The sequence below is a fragment of the Mustela nivalis genome, assembly GCF_964662115.1.
Source record: "Mustela nivalis genome assembly, chromosome: 11".
In the NCBI taxonomy this organism is placed as follows: domain Eukaryota; kingdom Metazoa; phylum Chordata; class Mammalia; order Carnivora; family Mustelidae; genus Mustela; species Mustela nivalis.
In genome coordinates this window covers 103,084,791-103,102,778 of record NC_139030.1, presented here as the reverse complement: position 1 = coordinate 103,102,778, position 17,988 = coordinate 103,084,791, and the positions used below count along the sequence as shown (strand labels likewise).

At 39.0% G+C, this 17,988-nt stretch overlaps 1 protein-coding gene across 4 annotated transcripts in view; it reads right to left on the bottom strand.

Annotated features, from left to right (window-relative positions):
- Positions 1-1,131: 1,131 nt before the first annotated feature.
- Positions 1,132-17,988, bottom strand: part of SATB2 (SATB homeobox 2) — a 466,941-nt gene continuing 450,084 nt past the window's right edge. For all 4 annotated transcript variants that reach the window (XM_082688948.1, XM_082688949.1, XM_082688947.1 and 1 more), the window contains one exon: positions 1,132-4,359. In XM_082688948.1, coding sequence (XP_082545074.1) covers positions 3,898-4,359 — 462 coding nt within the window. In that variant the 3' untranslated portion in view covers positions 1,132-3,897. The remainder of the gene's footprint in view (positions 4,360-17,988) is intronic.

Genomic DNA, 17,988 nt, shown 5'->3' with positions numbered 1-17,988 from the left:
GAGAACTTAACACAGAGTCAAGAAACCTCTCACTCCTTGGAAATGGAAGTTGCTCGCACAGAGACTGCCCTTCTGTGGGCAGAGCCTCGCACTCTTGACTTTGCCACCTGTGGTGAAGCAGGACCCGTAAAAACACAGCCTCTTGCATGTAGAAGTTATTTATGCTAAAAGTCGGTTATCTTACACAAGGCATTCTTCCCAAGTCTTTAACCCCAACGCAGAATTCATTTACAGCTGCATAAATACTGTGTTTTGCTTTGTCTTGAGCCTCTAATTTTTCCTTAAAAACCTTCAGAACTCTGTGCTTTGAGGCCATCTGCTTTCCTGGAAATATCCAGGATTCACAAACTGTCCTTAAAACCTATCTACATGGTCTGTGAGCTGTTAACTAAAAAAAAAGGCAAGTGAAACTAAGGAAGAAAGGAAAGAAAAATCACATCTGTATGTCAAGCAAATGCAAAACACACACACACACACACACACACACACAGACAATTTACAATATCAAAAGAAAATAAAATCACTTTTTAATTGACTTTCTCTTTGCCAGTTCTGAAGCTAAGCACTAGCTCCTTCCTTATTAACTTTAGTCTTTTGAGCAATTTTTTCCATTGTAAGCACTTTCTAAAAAATCATTTTCACACATTTCTCAGATACATCAATCCTTCCGGCATTCCTCTATGCACACATGATGGTACCCCAGCTCTAAATATAAAAGACTTTTATTATGTCCATTAACCATGGACATATGTGCTCCAAAAGTTTCCTGACACGCAGTCATTTGTGGGTTTTTAATTATAAACAGAAAATATTCACTAGAAAAATAAAGAAGCAAGCCCATAAATATATCTTTATATATTTGAGTTTTGTTTGTATACGACAAAACGTTGGCGCAATGGCTTTCCAAGTTGCCAGCTCCAGAATGTGAGCACGCGCGCGTTTCCAAACACACAGGGAGGCACACGCATTCACACGTGCAATTAACTCCATGCCTCGTACAGGACGCAAACATCTGTAATTGTGGGTGCTGCTCCCTTATTTCTAAAATAAGGGAGCAGGCTCTTCCTGCCAATCACCGGGTCTCACTCCCCATGAAAAATTAAATGGGAAAGAAAGCAATGCCCAGTAAAATACTTGACAAACGAAGTCATATTTATTGAATGCGTTTTATTTTAACAACCAAAAAATTCTAACAGCCTAACAATGCACATAAGTTAAAAATTAATTATCACTTAGTGATAACAAAGATAGTTGATTTACATGGAAAAAAGAACATTTACAATATGTTAATCCTTATTCACATTGTTGATACCGCAATAAAACACAATTTGTTTTTTTCATTTCACAAAAAAAAAAAAAAGGCGGGAAATTGTGCTTTGTCAAGAGGCACTACAAGAGAAAGTTTCTTCTTCCAAATAGATATTATATGACAGATATTGAATAAATAGACATATATGCATTGTAATTCGCAAAGATCTGGCAAGACCACAGGCTAAAATGCCCACAGATTCACTTAGAATCACTGCAAACTCGGCAGTGAAATTAAAAAATAAAAGGCAAGACTTAGCATTGAAAAATACCTAATAAATTTTTGGTTGAAGTGTAAAAGATACCAAATGCGGATGCCATCGATAGATGAACCACCTTGTAAGAGCTTGGCAAAATCAGTTTCCATTACGTGTACAGAGTGACCTTCAGCAACAGTGTAAGAAGACAATTTGGAAAGAGTAACTCGGAGATCAGCAAGCAGCAAGCGTGGACTTTCGGATTAAAGCTGCAGCATACTACAGAAGCAGAAGGACGGGCCCAGGCCTTAACTGCAAACCACCATCCTTTTGCAAAGGTACGTGACGCTCGCGTCAAGAGAATGTTTCGACATCGTTATCTGAAAAAGTACAGGAAAATGTCCCTTTCAAACCTCCAGAGGTTACTGAGCAGCTAGAATTAGCTTGTATTGCAACATGTCTTCTCCCTGTATAGTGTAAGTTCTGAGTTAATATCTACACATAGAGGTTTTTTTTTAACTCCTACCTTTTATACCTTTCAAATATATAAATAGTATTAACAGTTATATTACAATGTTTGTGTAGTAAACAGAAAATAACTTTCAAAGTGATATTGCATGAGGTCTTTGACAAGGTTGCATGAGAGCACAACTCCAAAAAAATCCAACCGGATGGGACTGTTTGATGGCCGCGCGAAGCAGGGATCGGGTCCCGAAGGTGAGGTCACCTCTTGCAATTACTCTAAGGAGAAGTGGGAAGTAATGCTATTGATGCTTCTGAGAGGAAGCCGCAGGAGGTCTGGAGACCTATAGCAGACTGCGGCTTAATGCTCGTTCCGCTGCACAGCCAGTCGGTATTAGTTCTGCTTTACGTAAGGTCATCGCTATGTAGGTAACTGAGAAGATGTTTTCGTTTATGACGAGCAGGTGATTCCAACTGAAATCGCTTCGCTTACTCTACTGCCTGGAGCTGCACAATGATTCGAAAACGGGTTCTTGTTCAGGCTGCCGTACTGGGGAAGGGAGGAGGCATGACAGCAGGGACCACAGACGTTGGGTGAGGTGGATGGAATGTGTACGAAGAAGAGGAAGCCCCAAGTGAAAGAGAAATTAAGAAACATCTTTTGGGAGACGGAAGGATGGAGGTTTATGGGAGAGGGAACCCCTTTAAGTGGGCAGCGACTTCTTTTCTAACTTAACATTACATTGAACTATTTTCTATTTAAAAAAAAAAAGAGAGAGCAAGAAAGAAAAAAAAAAGAGAAAACAGCAACAACAAACAACTTTAAAATGAGCAGGCTTATTCATTTTAAAATCTGAAGCCACGAACAGGTAAATAAGTTTCACAATAAAACGTGGCTTGTACTATGAATTCCATACGTCCAACGTCAAAATGTCATTTTATCAAGACTGCACTTAAAGGACAAGTTTTCTCTGTACTGAATTACAGTTTTATTCATTTGGAATTCCACAGAAATGCATCTGTTCACTACAGGAATGACAAGTTGAGTAACGGAACATATCGAGTCATTTTAAGTGTGCATTGTGTCTTATAAGAGCAATTTGACTTGTATCATTTTAAGGTGCCCTGATTTCTTTTCCACTTTACTTTCTTCTTTCTTTTTGGCAGTGTTGATTTATTTTGTTAAATACATACCTCAAAAATTACCCATCAAGCTGCCAGATAGGAAGCCATAGAATTAAAAAAAAAAAAAAAATCAGGGACGAACACAGAAAATAAATAGGAATTCAAAAATAGTCACCCCACCCTGAGAGCAGGCCGCAGTTTATCAAAAAGCCAAAGCGACTCACTGTGAAGTGGTGTTTTTTTTTTTTTTTTTTTTTTTTTTTTTTTTTTTAATACATAAACAAGTCTCTTCTTTAAGAACTCATTTCACAGTCTATTCTTTCGGATTGTAAAGTTCTCTGTCCCATGCAATTTAATATATATATGTAAATATATAGATATATACATATACATATACACACACACTTGTAGCTTCCTTCATTTATTTCGTAGATCTTTTCATCCTGGAACTTGCCTGATGTCTCTTCCGTAAGTGCAAGGATAATGAAGGCAGAGTCTCCTGTGATTATAATTATTATGATCCAGTCAATTGTAAAAGTGTAACACTTGAGTGTCTTTGCCAAGGCGATGTCTGATTCGGAAATACTGAACTTATTCAGTCTATAGGTGTATCCTGTGCAACAAAAGAAATGTCAAAAAAGGTAAGAAAAACAACAAAACAGACCAAAAAAAAAAAAAAAGACAAAAATAAGATAAAATAAAGCAAAAAAAAAGAAAGAAAAAAAAAAGGAAGAAAATGTTTTTAAAGAAATTAAAACAGAAAATCCTTGGACCGACGTATTGCTTGGCCTGGTAGGAGTTCACATTATCTCTGGTCAATTTCAGCAGGCGCGGCCTTGCTCTTTTCGGCATTTTCCTCCTCGGCCTCCACTTTGTACATCTCCTCTGAGCCTTCCTCACTGTCGTTCTCCTCGGACTCCGTCAGCAGCTCCTCGTCCTTATACTCGGCCACGTCCACCGCGGAGCCCAGGTGCTCCTTGAGCTTCCCGTGATGCTTCACGTGATACCGCTGGTTCTGGAAGAACTTGATGATGGTGTGCTTGGGGAGATCCAGCTGTGCAGAAAGCGTGTGGATGGCTTCCTGATCAGGGTACAGGCCCACATCATGGATAAAGCTTTGGAGGATCCCCAGGGCTTCCAGGGAGATCTTGGTGCGAGAACGGGGCTTTTTGGCACAACTGTCTTCCGTGGGAGGAGGTGGGGGAGGAGCTTCTTCTCTGGGCGGGGAGCTCTCCTTGGCCGGCTGAGACTGCTGTCGGTGCAGGACCTGATCATTAAAATTAAGAAGAAAAAAAAAAATTGAACATTTGACTCAGGATTTCACCTTTCAGAAGCCGTCATCCCTCTGAAGCGTGTGTGGCCTGTCTACCTTCGGACTGCAGTGCTGTAGTCATTTGTCAATTCAGGTCTCTGGCAAACTTGAAAGAATTTCTGGAGATTCAGAATCTCATTTACAAAACCAGAGGTTAATAACAGTAAGGTGCGCGGACATTTATATCCTGAGGCACAAAGAAGTTAAGTTTGTTGTTCCCGGTCATTGGCATTCAGTCTGGCTCCAGAGCCTTCCCCAGGGTTAACCAGGGTGATCACACCACCTCTCTAAAGCCTGAGTGCAAAGAAATGGAACTCACAGTGAAGGCTCTACAATCAGACCTCACGGGTTCAAGTCCAGAATCTTCCACTTAATTGGGAGTCCCTGTATCAGGCACTAACATCTTTAAACCTCAGTTTCATCATCTATAAAAGAAGGATAAGACACTGACTTCCTAGAGATGTTGTAAGAATTAAGTGACATAGTATATGCAATGAATAGTGCTTACCTTAAATCAGAGGTTGACAAACTTTTTCAGTAAAAGGCCATATAGTAAATATTGTAGGTTTTGCAGGGCCATACCGTCTCTGTTGCAATGACTCAACTCTCTTTTTGTAGTGTGAAAGCAGCCATAAGTAATATATAAGCAAATGAGCGTGGCTGTGTTCCAATAAAACTTTATTTACAAAAACAGGTGGTGGATTGGATTTGGCCATGGGCCATAGTTTATCCACCTCAAGCTTAGGGCTAACATCCAAGAAATGAGAGTAATTATTACCATCAGCCTCATAATTACCCTTAAGAGTGGAACAGAGAATTAGTTGGTATTCCAGTCAGAAAATCAATACTTCATAAAATTAGGAAGAACTTTTATTTTCTTTCAACCCTGATATTGATCCTTCAATAATGTTTTTTTAAAATACATAGATTTCCAAATTAATTTAAAGATATAACATTTTTCTTAAATGAAAAATTTTAAATGGCTATTTTAAACTCACATAGGTGGACCTCAATATCACCACAAACTATTAATATTCTGTTTTGCACACACTCCCTAATTTCTGTTTTTTAATCCTTAATTGTTCAAGTTTTCTAGTTGTTGTAATTAACTTAAATTTCTTTTTTAGCCCTACATATTCCCCACTTACTAAAAAAGGAAAACTAAACAAAACAGAAAAAGCCTCTAGTGTTTACATAAATTTGTAGACCCAAGACAGAGCTGCTCTTACCCATGGCACCGTATCAGCAGGCTGAACTTTCCAGTTCCTGTAATGGCGCCCCTTGACCAGAAGCACAGGACTTCCTGTCGGCCAATCCCCAAACACCAAGCCAATTCGGGGCTCCACACCTTCTTGTTCTTTGACCTTTCTAAATAAGGTCAGGTATGCAACCCTGGCCACCCGTGCCCTGTTTGTGTTGTCACTTGTAATGATCCATAAAACCTGATCTTGCCCCAAGTCCTTCAGGCACGGTGTTCCACTGTTTGTGAGGTGCCACATTCTCCCAACCCCGGACTGTCTTCCTTGAATAAAGGACACCAAACCCGTAACTGAACTGTTTCCTTTTGTCAGGCGACCCTAGTTGGGCAAGCTTATGCTTGGTCTTCATTAAATGCTTCTTCAACATCGTCTCTCTGCAGGAAGTAATTTCCCATTTTGATATTTATTTAAGAGCCTCTTCAATTTGATGAAAGAGAGAAAGCTCTCTGGAGGAGGCTGTCCTAACAGCTCGCTCCTGCTCCCATCACGGGCCTCCGTGAGCTGGTCTTTGTGGTGAGGAGAGAGGACTGCTGGGTCCCGGAAAGGAGCCTCAGCCACTAGTCACACTTTACAAAACCAGCAGCAATAGTACATAATTAAAAGGTTTCTGTGATGGTCCGTAGTAAATAGCATTATGTCAACTCCAAAGACAAGGACCACATTTCCTAGTCTCACATCAGTGCCTTACTTTCTGGGTCCTCCCAGAGCCTTTAAGCATAGTTGAGTTCACATTTTAAAAAACCTACATTTCTCTTTTTACCATTCTCTCCTATTTTATGCAGTCTCTTTCATGTTAGAGCAACAAAGCACACATCTTCCAGAGTCCAGGGGGAAATCGATCCCACTGGTACAGAAGAAAACACATCTGTTTACATTACAGAGTCAATGGTGTGTCCCCATTCCCATCCCTATTACAACCACGATCACACGCTACCCACAAGACCCATTTTCTCTTTTTGGCTATGAAATAGCAACATCAAAGCAAGCATCTAAGAAAAAAAAAAAATTCCGCCACCTCTTCCAGTCTCAGGGACCATCTGATGAGAATACAATTCCTTACCAACGTGAAAACGTCAGTCTGTTATATGGAATTTAGAAAAAATTAGGGCACATGAGATCTTTACCTAAATAAGGTAAGAAAAAGCCGAAGAGAACGAAACTTTTCAAACGATAATTAGCAACCACATAACAATCAAAATAATAATACAAAGAATAATCAAGTGCAAATAAGAATATCCATCACAATGAGCTGATGGCGGTGGCAGAAAGAAATGTGAAACACAGGGCCGTCAAACAGGGGCACTAAAGGTCCATATACTGTTGACCAATTAAAGTGAATGTTCTTGGCATTTTCTTTACTACTTTCAACTAAGAGTAAATTCATGTGGTCTGCTGTGGTAAGCTGGCATCAGCAAAAATCTGAGAGCTCTGTTACTTCAACATCCTAATTATAGCCGGAAGGGAACGTAGAGTTGTGCTACGGGCCTGTTCAGGGCACTTTGATGGCAGAAGATATTTGCTCTGAGGTCATAATCTGGGCAGCCTGACCATTGTAATAAATGAATCCCTATGTCAACAGGTGAGGATTTTGTTTTTTTGGTGAGAAAGAGAGAGAGGCACTGAAATTATATATGAAATATGTACTCAAAGAACCTATATACTCAAGCACGAGTACCTCCTATTAGAGCAATTGCGTTAATTGGAAAACAAAAGAGAATTAAAATGCCCCATTTTCTAAATTATGCTTGCCTTCTGTAGTAAAAGTCAGCATAATGGTTCCATTTAGTTAAATAATTAGATTGGTTCTTTAGGGGTTTTCCATTTTGCACTGGTTAGATTTAAAGAGATTTTCCAAAACTAGACTTTGAAGTTACTATAATCTTTCTGCATGATAGGGTTCGTTCTTCTCCTAGGTCCAACCAACTGGCCGCCCTCACCTCTCCTTTCACAGACTCTTGCTTTGCCAACACACGGAAGCAGAGAAGCCACACATGAAACAGCAGGGCAACAACAGTAAGAACAGCCACTTACTGGACACTTATGCTGGGCCAGGCAGCGCTAACAACTTTACCCAGACTGGTTTACTCAATCCTCATGGTTGCTCAGTAAGGTGGTATTTGGATCAAGAATACTCTGGAGGGCACCTGGGTGGCTCAGTTGGCTAAATATCTGCCCTCCACTCAGGTCATGATCCCAGAGTCCTGGGATTGCGTCCCGCATCAGGCTCCCTGCTTAGCATGGAGTCCGCTTGTCCCTCTCCCTCTGCCCTCCCCCTGCTCATGCATTCTCTCAAATAAATAAACAAAATCTTAAAAAAGAGAGAGAGAGAGAGAACCTGGAATGGGCAGCACCTCAAGAAAACCCTTTACATTGGAAATTATAAATACGGTGACCTGTCAGTGTGAGAAAGTGGGTTTCCGAGGGACAGTAATGTCACTGCCCATCACAGAAGAGGAGATGGTTCTCGGAGAACTAAGAGCAACAGAAACGATCTACAAAGAGAAATGTTTTATTTCTGGTCAGACGATATTGTACAGTGAGTTGGGTGGCATGACAATATTTACAGGAAGAAGCGTAAGTGACATTTTGAGCATCTTCAAGCCGATAAGTAGAGAGCCGTCAAAATCAAGAATGACAAAACAGGCAGCTCTAAAGTGAAACCGCCTTTCAAGTTTACAAAGGGCCTGTCTGAGTTTTTTTCAGTCACATGGACACACTGGCTGTCATTCCCTTTCAACTACAATAGGCGTTTAAGACCTGAAACCGAAAGGTGCCCTAAGTTCTGTCCCAGCTAGCTTCATTCCCTCCAAGGTCTTTTCTTTTTTCTTTTTCTTTTATTTTTTTAAGATTATATTTTTTTTTATTTGAGAGAGAGTGAAAGCAAGAGAGATCCCAGAGGGAGGGGAGAAGCAAACTTGCCGTTGAAGGGAGAGCTCAATGCAGGGCTCCATCCCAGGACCCTGAGATCATGACCTGAACCAAAGGCAGACACTTAACCGGCTGAGCCACCCAGGCTGAAAGTTGTTTATCATCTGTTGGCAATTTTTAAGAAAGAAAGGAAAAAAAAAAGGTAAAAAAAAATCACGACATAGATTTTCTCACTAACCAACTGCAGTGGCTTTTTATTATGACAATCAAGGAAGTATAGAGTAAAGCCTAATGCTTACAAAACCATCTTTCTGAGAAAGGACGATCAATGCAACCCCGTCTTAAAATCCTCCCGTTTAAATGGCAGGAACTTTTCTTCATTTTCTTATATCTTGAATAAATAATGTCAATTCTTCTAGCCTCATCTTCATAGGACAGGTTTCTGAACTCCCATTTAACTGAATTCTAGTTTTTCTGTTTGAATTTCTCAGAGATGCTCAAATTTCCTTGTTGGTTCACTAGATGAATCAAGTCTGCTTCCTGTCCCCTCCACATTCCCTGAGTAACTTACGTGAGAGGCCAGGCCATTGATTCCTGCTGGATGGGCCAAGAGGTCGCCCTGTTCCTCAGCTCATGTGATAATTCAGACATCTATTTTGTGGCTGATTTTTTTTTTCTTTAAACCACAAAATTTACAATTACTTCAACCAAGACAGAGAATGACCTGCCAAATGAATCGAGATATATGTTCTTTTCTAATGAGTTCTTTCTTCACACAACTAGATTTACTGTTTTCTGGGACTTTTCTTGAGTTAAGATTGTGAACAGAGCATCTTCCCAGATATTGAAGTAAAAGAAACTGCCCAAGTCCACAAACTTTCCATCTTCATCCTTTCCCCTCTTTTTTCAAAATGGACCCAGTAGTTGACCCTTTCTATTCCTAACGCCCACCATCTCTCTTCACGTGATTTCCCCAAATGATGGAATATATCCTTCTGTAAAGATAGCCACCCATCCTTTCACTTTTGACCTTTGCAAACAAGCCTGATCATTCATTCTAGCTCTATTTTGGTATAGATTTTTCTTCCATCACAACTGAACTTAAATTAGTTAACTATTCATCTCTGGTAATTTCTACAGAGAGTTCTATTTCATAGCTTCTCTTGTCGATTTTTCAATATGACAATCAGTGTTCATAGCACAGGAATAGCTGAGGATCTTCGAGAATAACAGCAGTGGTAGGAGCAATAGAAGCAGTAATAGATGGTAGCATTTGTGTGAAGTTCATGAGCTGAACACTGGCCTAACTGCTAAAAATACATTAATTTTACCTAATTTTATTTATTTTCACAGTAATCCTGCAGGCAGATTATTTTTGCCCTTATTTTATGATGAGAAAACTGGAGTTCAGAGAGGGTAGAGGTAATCTGTATGAGGCCATATAGCTTAAAAGTAGAACTGGTTTCCAAAACATGTCTGTCTGATTTGAAATCCCGTGCCCTTGAGCATTCATGTTCCCCTGCCTTCTGTTAGTGAGATTACATAAGAAAATTGAACAAACTCTCTAGACTTTGAGATGACAGACATAAATTAAATGCCAAGTAGTAATAAATACTATAAGCAAAAAATTGAGTAACGCAAAAGGAGGGGAACTGGGGAGAGTGAAATTCACTTTAGATACAGTGACTCAAGGAAGGCTCCTTAAGGAGGCTGCACGTGAGCAAAGGTCTGAAGGAAGCCAGAAACAAGCCATGAAGAAGAACATTCCAGGCAAAGGAAACCGTAGCACGGTAGGGAGGAATATATTCGATATATTTGAAGAACATCAAGGAAGGCGGCACGTTGAGGTGCAACAGCCACTAGGCACATGGGGCTACTTGCATTTTGTTAAATTAATCAAAACTAGAAGCAAAACAAGCCACATTTCATGTGCTCGATCGCCACATTGTGCAATACCATATGGGACAGCACATTTTCACCATCATAGGAAGTAGTGGTGAACAGCCCTGTGCCAGAGAGAAATGATGAGTGGAAGGTCGCCAGGGCCAGACCCTGGCATTCTACTGTCAAGGTGATAGAAAGCCTTCAGTGAACTGCAATCATATTCTGATTTAGCCAGAAATGTAGTAGGGCTTGAAACCACCGCTATTGCTAAAGAGAAGAGAGATGTTCATATAGCCACATACTAAGTAAGAAAAACTCAATATATTACTGGATTTTCAAGAGACCGTCCCAAAGAGCAACACTATTATAACAACAACCAGTGCAGAAGAATGCACTGATACTTCTATCCTCAAGAGAACAGTTAATTTACATTTAACTGACGGCTGCCTTCTTCATCAGACGTGCTTATCATGTCTGAAAGGAAATATGTTGAAGACAATCAACCCTAGTTAAAGGAGAAAAAAAATTGTCAGTTTTTCAAATATTTATGGAGTTTCTATTATAACGGGACCTATTAATTTACAAAGGTTTCTAATAAGTAGTCTTCTCACCAACAATTAAATGTTGATAAATAAGTTATGGATAGGACATCAACAAATAGAAAGTTAAAAGTCTAATAAATTCCTTATTTACTTGCTGAAATCTCTCTGGGCCAAAATATGATATTTAAATATATAAAAGGACATAACAACAGTGACAAAGAAATAAGAGTCGTAAATATATTCAAAAGACGCATCAACTTCAAAACAAAACCTCAAACTTCCTTGCCCGGTGACAAAGCACAGCCATAATACGGGCCCATGCTGTTTCTCTGCCTTCAAAACTGGACAGTTTTTGAAAACACAAGGACAAAATGGTACCATGACAAAAGTCGACTAAGAAAGATAAAGCAGCTCTTCTTAAACCTCTCAGGGTTCAAATAGATTTTGAAGGCCTCAATGAAAACCAGCTGGGAGCCATGTGTAAAGTGTAATGGTTTTTGCCTGCAGGGGAGGAAGCGAGATCTTAAATGATTAAGTTCAGGAAAGTATATAATTCACTGTATCATTATGGGGTGAACTGGATTACTTATAATAAGCCAAGACTTTGTGGTCTATTTTATACAGAGAAAATGAGAAATTATTAGAAAGGTGACTGTAGAGGGTGCCTGATCCAGTAATAGGTTAAAACAAAAGTTTTCCCAGGTGGCCGCATCCACATCTCTGTGACAAGCCTAACCCAGAGGACGGAGCTTCACTCAGAGCTTCAGGTCCTGAACCGGTGCCACTCACCAGCCAGCGATGAGAACATGGACAAGATGACCTTTGTCGGCCTTTATTTTGCATTAATACTGGAATTATTTTTACTTGTTTAATTTACCTCATCTACAACAACAGAATGTAAAAGAGTCGATCCACAAAAGAAAAGCATTCTTCCGCTAAGAGTCCTGAGAAAATATATTTAACAGAAAATGAGAACAATTGGTTGGAACAACCGAAGAGCCCCTGTGTATAATTCAGTGAGAATTTGTTAAATAAATAAATGAGTGAATGGTGCCATTTTAAAATACATTATATATAAAATATCATGTAACTGAGATATTTAGGTTTTAGCAATCTAGTTCTACCCCCAATATTCCGTTTTCCACCAAATCAGCATTTAAGACAATTAATTTGGGCTCAAAATTCAGTGGGAAGAACTTCGCATTAATGGTTGCTAATTAATATAAATATTAAGGTAACCATTATATATCGATCTCACTTACTGGACTGCAAGCTCCGTATTGGCATACCATATGTCTGGCACACAGTAAGTGGTCAGTACGTCTTTGTTCTGCTCTACTGGATTAATTCCATATTCTTTCTTCTTTATTTTCAGTCCAGTTATTATGCTTGTTTTGCATAACTTGTTATTATTACATTTTAGTAAAATTATGTTTAAAAAGTAAATAAACTGTCACTCATAGGAACGTATATCTACCGGATATCTGAAAGCAAATATGATTTTTTTAATCATTTATTTTTAAAAAACTAAGGGCACCGTATAACCCATATATTAACGGCACGGCATGTAAGCTATGAGGAGTTTTGGGGTCACAGAATTTTGGCTTCGAGTCCATTCTCCACCCTGAAAAGCACATCTGCTTACTAGCCTTGCAATCCTGAGCAAGCTACTTTGAGCCACAGAGCTTGTTAATCTGTAAAATCTTCCTTCCAGTGCTATGAGGATCCCGTGAGATACTGCAAGCTCAGGACTTAGGAGAGTTCTCCTCATAAGCAAGACTTCTGTAAGTAATAACTACCGTGAAAAAACGCGACGAGGATTTAAGAATCGGTAGTGTAATGCCTCCTGTAGTTTTCTATCAGTTAGGCTTATTACAAAAATTAGCAACAAATTCAGAGATCTGTTTTTCTTTTCTACTCCAAAGATGGGGAGGTCTACCAGTAAGTTTCCCTATTCCTTCCACTCACTCATTCGCTACATACATCTTTGTTCTTTAACATGGCCCCTAACACAGAGAAGTTGCCTTTTAAGCATCTGTCACATGGAATTATACCTCATAGTCATAGACCCGTTCAAGGTGACACCTTCTATATGCGCAGCCTGGGATCCTTTTAGCAACACACACTTTATCAGTGGTTCTCGAAATGCGGTCCATGGACCCCCATGGAAACCCTGATTCCCTGTCAAGAGCTCTAGAACACCAAAACTATTTTCACGGCAAAACTAAGACAGTATTTGCCTTTTGGGCCATGCTGAAATGTATACCGATGGCACAGAAGCAACGGTGGGAAAACCGCTGGCCTGTGAAAATAAATGAAGCCAGTGGCACCAAACCGCGCTGGTAGTTGTAGTCTTCACGGCCACGTGCGCCCAGTAAAAATGCCACTTTCATTCAAGACTGTCCTTGACGATGCAGTAATAGATGATTAATTATATTAAACTCAACCCTTGAGTATACCTCTTTTTAAAAGTCTGTGAGGAAATGGGAGGTGCACATAAAGCCCCTGCATGGAATGCTGCAGGAGACGGCGGTCCTGAGACCCGTGCTCGTGTGATTCTCTGATTTGCAAGCTGATCTAGCCCCCTTCGTCATGGAATCTCATTTTTACTGGAAAAAACAACTAACAGACAAACAAATTATGGTTATTCGGACTTAGATATCCAACAGACATTTTCATAAAAATGAAGTGAGTCTGCCACTCCGAAGAAAATAATCTGAGAGTATTTTTGCCAATGATAAAATTTGATCCTCCCAGTGAAAAATTAAAATTTTGAAAAACATGGAGCTGCTGCTATGTGCTTAACAGCTCCCCACTACTTAAAAGACTCTCCTGATGATACTGGTGGTTAATTTAACAACAACAAAAAAATTTTAATCTTTTAAATTATTTATTTATTTATATTTTAAGATTTTATTCATTTATTTGACAGAGAGAGAGAGAGAGAGAGAGCGAGCGTGCACCAGCAGGGGAGCAGCAGGCAGAAGGAGAGGGAGAAGCAGGCTCCCCACTAAGCAGGGAGCCCGATGTGGGTCTCAAACCCAGGACCCTGGGATCATGACCTGGGCCAGGTGCCCCCAAATTTTTAAATATGTCATACAATGGAGGTGCCTGGGTGGCTCAGTTGTTGAGGGTCGACTCTTGATTTTGGCTCGGGTCAAGATCTAAGGGTCTTGAGACTGAGTCCTGTGTCAGGCTCTGTGCTCAGTGGGGAGTCTGCTTGAGATTCTCTCTCTCCCCCCCCTTCTGCCCTTCCCCCTGGCTTGTACCCTCTCTCAAATAAATAAATCTTTAAAATAATAAATGAATGAATGAAGTCATACAATGAAATGTGTTAGCATTTGGAAGATCCACATCACTCAGTAAATCAATATTTTCCAAATGACCAATGCATGATATTACAAAATTATGTGTAGGTAAAAGATCCATTCAAAGTGCAAGGCAGACCAATGAATTATAAAGCATGCAAGTTTATCAGTACGACTTCGATTCCACTTTGCAACTAACTTTTATGAAACTACTATTTGCAAGGTTCTTCTGTAGTAATAAAGAAAAATATCAAAATTACCTGGAAAGGCTATTAAAATATTCCTCCCTTTCCTAATCACTTGTCTGTGTGAGACTTGAATTTCTGTTACTCCAACCAAAGCCAACAAATACAACATATTGTATCAGATTAAATGCAGAAGCGATTATGAGAATCTAGTTCTCATCCATTAAGCCAAATATTTAAAATATTTGCAAGAATATATATATAAAAAATGGTAACTCTTCTCATTTTTTTTTTGTTTTGGAAATAGTTATTTTTCATAAAGATGTAATATTTACATATGTTATTTGCAATTATTTTAAAAATTAATAAACATTTAAAACATTCTCAATTAATTTTTAATGTGGCCAATATTGATAGATACATTATTACTGGAGTCCTCAATAGTAAGACTGAAAGGGGATAGTGAGACCAAAAAGTTTGAAAACTCTCCACTACATGAATTATGCTCAGTAGATAACTCTGTCTTTCTCGTAATTAAAACAAAACAGAGAATGCAGAATGCCCCCTCAGTTAAAAAATCCTTACTTGTGCCAAATCACCAAGGAAGGTCTTGGAGAATGAGCATAAGAAAAATTAAATGTGCATTATGATTGATCTCTTGAATTTTTGCAGGCAAAACATTCTCCTAGATAAACAACTCAGCACTATTTCTAACTTCAAATGATGTTACTTGAGTTGACTTTTAACAGATGTAATTTCACATCCTAACTCTATTATAAGACTTATTAAAAACCATGGTTTAGTTTCGTTGCTTTTTTTGGATTATACAGTATCCTAAGGTCAAAACTCAGGAAATCTGTTATTAAAAACAAACAAACAAACAAACAAAAAACCCCACCAAAACAAACAACAACAACAACAAAAAACAAGTATCCATGAAGCAATGACAAATTGCACTCTACAGGTGTTAGATTACATTTTGACTCCAGGCAGGTTTAATATAAGTTGGTCTCCTTTTACAATTGCTCTTAGCACATACAGTTCTAGGAAGGGGATTTAAAAGAAAGAAAAAAGAGAGAGAGAGAGAGAATAAGAAAAAAATTAAAAAAGAGTAGTGCTCAATAAAAGAAGAGCATGTCAGGAGAAATCAATACAAACAAGCAAAATGGTAGGAAGTCTGACATGGAAATATGTGTTCAATTTCATCCAGCCTTCATCTTGAGTTTCCTTTAATATTGTAACCAAGATGGTATTGGAACATCGTGTATGTTTTTAATGCAGTTTAATAATTGTTTCTCAAAATAAACACTTTGGTCAAAGATAAAAGCATAAAAACACTGTGACACAATAATCTGTTAAAATAAACTTAGGGGATGGAGGAAGCATAGTTCTTAAAACAGCCTTTGGCTTATATCATTTCCTCTTTGGTAACAAATTGAGAACAACTATACCAACAACTTTGGTACGGTGTGGAGGGCAAAAAAAGAATGTTGTGGTCATTAATCCGACTATTGGGTGTGGCAAGAATCTGCAAACACTGTGGACGGGGGTGGCTGGGTGAGCTGCTTTTCCGATATAAGGAGATGAGCTGACCAACGGGAAATTAAGCAGGTTCAAGATGACTGTGTCTCATTCAAACAGGTACCAGGCCACATTAAAAAACAAAACAAAACAAAATCTCTCCTGGCAGAATCCAAGAAAGACAAAACATGGACATATCTGGAACCTAATGGTAATTATACCTTTCCCTCCATCAGCATCATCTGTTAAATTAATGTATTTGACCATCGAGGGCCTAACATGACCAAAAACATTCGACAAATGTGACAGACATAATCCATGAGAGAATCCAGGGAAAAGAAACTCTTCAGGACGGTCCAGGCCATGACCATGTGTCCTGCCTGGAAAGCCATCTCCCAGCCCAGCCACCCCACTCTCATTTGCCCGACTCCCCGAGCATTCGTTTCTTCCCTGTTCCCATACACCTCCACTGCCTTTCCCAATGTCTTCTCAAATCACAAAGTTAAGCTGAAACATTCACGGAGTAAGGCCCAGATTCAAGGTAGAGGTATTATCGAAATGTCTTTAGGGACCTTATATTTGAGTTAAAGTGAGATAAGAGTAAGACAGACATGACCAGATCCGGGATTCTGGTTTTTAAATGAACACATGATTTGTCTCACTGGTATAATCAAGAAAAGAGTGGCTTTTGCACCAGCATGAATGAAAGAAAAGCTCTTAAATCACCTGAAAGACACCAGGGTAACTGAATGAAAAGGGTAAAAAGTTAGGAGTACCAGGAATTCATAATGGTATTAAAAGAACCAACCAAGCTTAAAAGAAAAGAATACAGCAACTACTTCTGATAAATAAATATCATCCAATAGGTTTAACCAGGGCAGAGTTTTGATTCCTTTTAAGTGAAAACTTAAACTTTGATTCCTTTTAAGTGAAAACATGTTAAGTTAAACGCAAGTAAGAGAACAGATACATTTTGTAAGAACAGACATCATGTGGCCAGCCAAGAACTGTGTCCATGAAGACTTCTGTCATGATTCCTAAGGTAAAGCTCAAGAGTGATTCAAGCTGCTTCTACAGCAGTGAAATAAACACTTACTCTCCCCGATTTATACACAGATCGTCTAATGTGCCTTGGTAGTCCTATGTCAAAGTTCTCTAGTTATTTAAATCCTATAATTAGGGTATCATCAAAGCGCTTCCTACCCTTTGGACTTCTTGTTTCTTAAAAACAATAACAAACTAGTCTCACAATGCCAAAGACCGCCAGTGCATTTATTTGTCAGAGGAGGAAGTGAATCTATGAGATTGAGCTCTGACCCCCAAATCATACACCCGAGACTAACACGTCACAAACATGCTTACTGCTGTTTAGCTGGTAAATGGAGAAAAATACAAAAATATGTTCTGTTTCAATGTAAGTTTAAAACACACATTCATGTTCATGTGAATGAACATCTAATTAAAATATAAAAATGACACTAAGAATGTCAGAGGATGCTATTCAGTGTTTCAAGTGTAGAGACGAGAGTGAAGACGAAGAAGTTAGGGAAGATCCGGATGCATGATGGAGAAGTTCCTCTCCTAAATGTTAATTCTGAGTGGGTTATAAAGGGACTTTTCCTTTTTCTATCTTTGTGTACCATTTTTAAAAAGCATATACCCAATCTTGTCAAAAATTGCTGGTATACAAAAGAGATACTCTTCCTGATAAAGTTCAGCCAAGACTCATTTTAACATAAAAAAAAAATCCCCATAATTGTGATGGTATTTATGTGTTAACACAACTAGTGCCACTGCAGTTATGCTGTTTTCCAAGTTCCTTAAAGAAGTGGGTTTAAATTACTAATGGAGAAAGGGGGTATGGATTACATTCTCTACTTGGGCGGAGAAAGAAGAGAGAAGGTAACCCCTGAGCTTGAGGCCTGACATGGGCTATTCAGAATCCCAGGATAGGCCATATTTTCTGTATAATTTTTACAGTTGGGGCACTCAGAAGTCAGAACAATCTGACAGTTAT